Raw genomic sequence first — 2,919 nt, 5'->3', positions numbered from 1 at the left:
GCCGCTACTAGCCTAGTCACACTGCCTGGAGTCACACCACACGTTGCTAAGCGTTGCACAAACTTTTGGTAAATGTTGGTCCAGAAACAACATCAGACGAACAGACTTTGTTCGAATCTTTAAGGAATAAATGACTTTATTGTGTTTCCTGGTTTGAGACGACACATGTTTCAGGATCGGTTCTGACTAAAGCCTGATTAAAGAACCGTGTCCAGCCAGGAAGTGACATCACAAATAAATCACAGTTAAAGTGACTCGTGTTCTCTCACCTGTCCACAGGAAATCCCCGCCCCCTTTACCTGTTCCACAAAGGCCCCGCCCCCAGGAAGTGACTCCGATTGGCCGACGGTTTGGACGGAGATGAACCAAAGCATCGTGGGAAATGAGGTCCCCACGGCGACAGGAAGTGACGCGTGTTTAACCAATCAGGAGCTTCGATCACTTTAGAAACTTTAGTCACGTTTGGAATAAAATCGACTTGATCAGAAACGGCGGCTGCGAGTTTTCCTTTAGTAACTTACAACTTATCACTTTAACTTTGTAACTTTAACTTTATCACTTTAACTTTATCACTTCCTAAAGGTCTGGTGCAGGACGAGGGTTTTATAGTTCATAATAAACACAGTGATCCAGAGCGTTTTCATGACGTCTGCAGCACCTCAGTGTATTCTGTGTTATAGTTATGGACTCAACACTAATTATAAAAATGTTCGTTTTGTCTGTATTAACTCTTTAATCACTTCATTTATTATTTGATTGTATAACTGTGGTTTGTCAGAGATCAGCTGTTCCTCTCTGGCCTCAGCTCTGAAGTCCAACCCCTCACATCTCACTGAGCTGGACCTGGGCAAAAACAGACTGAGAGACTCAGACCTGAAGGAGCTCCGGGTCCTCAAACAGAGCCCTGACTGTCGACTGGAGACACTGGAGTGAGTCCTGACTCTATGAGACTGTTCTGAACCTGGAGCCGCGTTTTCTGTCTGAATAAAAACACTGAGGCTCATCCTCACTTTATCCTTTTCGTGTCAGTTCACATCATATTTCCTGTGAAAATAAGTTGTAATTAATGATTTGGAATTGGAATAATCTGTTGGACGTTGTGTAACATAACGTCTGTGGAGTTATGAGGCTCATGGGGGAGGAGCTTAAAACAAGGTTCAAAACTCTGATGTAGCTCCAACAAACAAACAAACAAACAAACAAACCCGACAGAGTAAAAGTCAGAGTTCGTAGCAAACATGGTTTTATTTATTTAGACATTTATTTAATTTACAAAGTCATGCAAAAGCTTCACCGCAACAACAGGAGGAGGAGAGGGCGGGGCCGAGGGCGGGGCCTTTCTCAGGGGGCGGGGCTTTAGACTTTGATAATAAATCCACAGGAAACATGTCCTTTTTTCGTCACTTTTTTACTCAGTTACATTTACTTCAGTACGTGTACTCGAGTAACATACAGTACTTTTTAAAATATGAATGAAGAATCTCTTACTCGAGTAAAAATAAGTACTTTTTCTGCAGTAAATATTTAAGTGACGAAGCTTCATTTGCCGTTTTGTTGGAATTTTCTTTGTAATTTTTCACTTTTGTGCTTGAGGAAGAGTTTGGGTTTTTCCTTTTTTACTTCCCTGATGTCGTCATGATCAGTCTGGAAGCCCCGCCCTTTAGATTTGGGTAAAGCCAAACCGGTCCAGAGGTTTAAGCCCCGCCCACAGATGGAGCAGGAGGAGGAGGAGCCTCAGCGTCGCATGTGAGGCTCGTCCTGAAGGAGGAACATCCAAAGCTCAAAGGTTAAGACTCGTCCAATCACACGGCGGCACGGAGTCACGTGACCAGCTCATGCTTCAATAAATAAACAGATAAACAAATAAACATCTACAGCGTCAAATATAGATCAACTTTATACTTTTATACTTTAATATGAAACGGGTCGGAGCGAGCGCCGCCGCCACAGCCGCCGGGGGGGCAGGTTCAAGAGGAGCCGAGGGTTTAGGCTGTCGTCTGGACTGACCTGATGTGGTAAATGTTAATCCGGACCTCGAGGTCAGTTACTCCGGACCTCGAGGTCAGTTACTCTGGACCTCGAGGTCAGTTACTCTGGACCTCGAGGTCAGTTACTCTGGACAAGACTCAAAGCCTCATATCACTCTTGCCAAAAATGCCCTTAAGGCGAGACACTGCAGGTGAACAGGGAAAATAAATAAATGTAGAGACGTCAATATGAAACTTTTGCTGAACATCACAGATATAAATATGTCTGTCATTTTATGTTTTCACAAAAAAATAAGGCATTTTGAGCATTAAAATGGCCAACATTGTCTATATTTTGGGCAACGAAATCAATATAATGAATTGATCCAGATTAAATGTTATGGTTTTATTTTATTGACATATTAGTGACTAAGATTTGTTCAGAGGGGATTTTGGATATTTTGTTTAGTGTTTCAATAAACTAATCATCAGTGAAAAAATCTGTAAAAACTCAAATTCCGCCTGTTTTTTTGGTTTCAAAGCTGAATAAATCAGGCTAGGAATCAGATATTAAAAACTCCCTCTGAAAAAACCTTCAGAATGTTGTTGTGTCTCAGCCTGTAAAGTGTGGAGTCTGTGGGAGCTTCTATAAGGGCTCAGGCTCTGCCCGAGTGCGGCTTCTCTCATTCAGAGAAAACCAGCCCTGAAGTTTTGTAGCGAGTGCGCATGCTCGGCCCGTTCTTCCACTTTTCCGCTCCAGCGTCTCGTAGGAGGAAAAACACCATATTTGGGTGAAAGCGTCATCACGGGGCCCCTTAGCAGGACACGTGGATGTCAAATCTGTCAATATTTATGAATGAAAACCCGCGGGAAAGACGGCCTTTCTACTTCCGGGTCGCCCCCACCTCGCAGACAAAACATCAGAAAATAAACATCATTTTTATATCTGACA

General features: G+C 43.0%; 1 protein-coding gene across 1 annotated transcript in view; it reads left to right on the top strand.

The window, feature by feature from the left end:
* LOC306981099 (7SK snRNA methylphosphate capping enzyme-like) overlaps positions 1–488 on the top strand; it is a 12,838-nt gene extending 12,350 nt beyond the window's left edge. The window contains exon 10 of the mRNA XM_079580649.1: positions 280–488. Coding sequence (XP_079436775.1) covers positions 280–332 — 53 coding nt within the window. The 3' untranslated portion in view covers positions 333–488. The remainder of the gene's footprint in view (positions 1–279) is intronic.
* Positions 489–2,919: the final 2,431 nt, after the last annotated feature.

Source organism: Gobius niger (genome assembly GCF_951799975.1).
Source record: "Gobius niger genome assembly, chromosome: 21".
NCBI classification, from domain to species: domain Eukaryota; kingdom Metazoa; phylum Chordata; class Actinopteri; order Gobiiformes; family Gobiidae; genus Gobius; species Gobius niger.
This window is presented reverse-complemented; position numbering and strand designations above follow the sequence as displayed.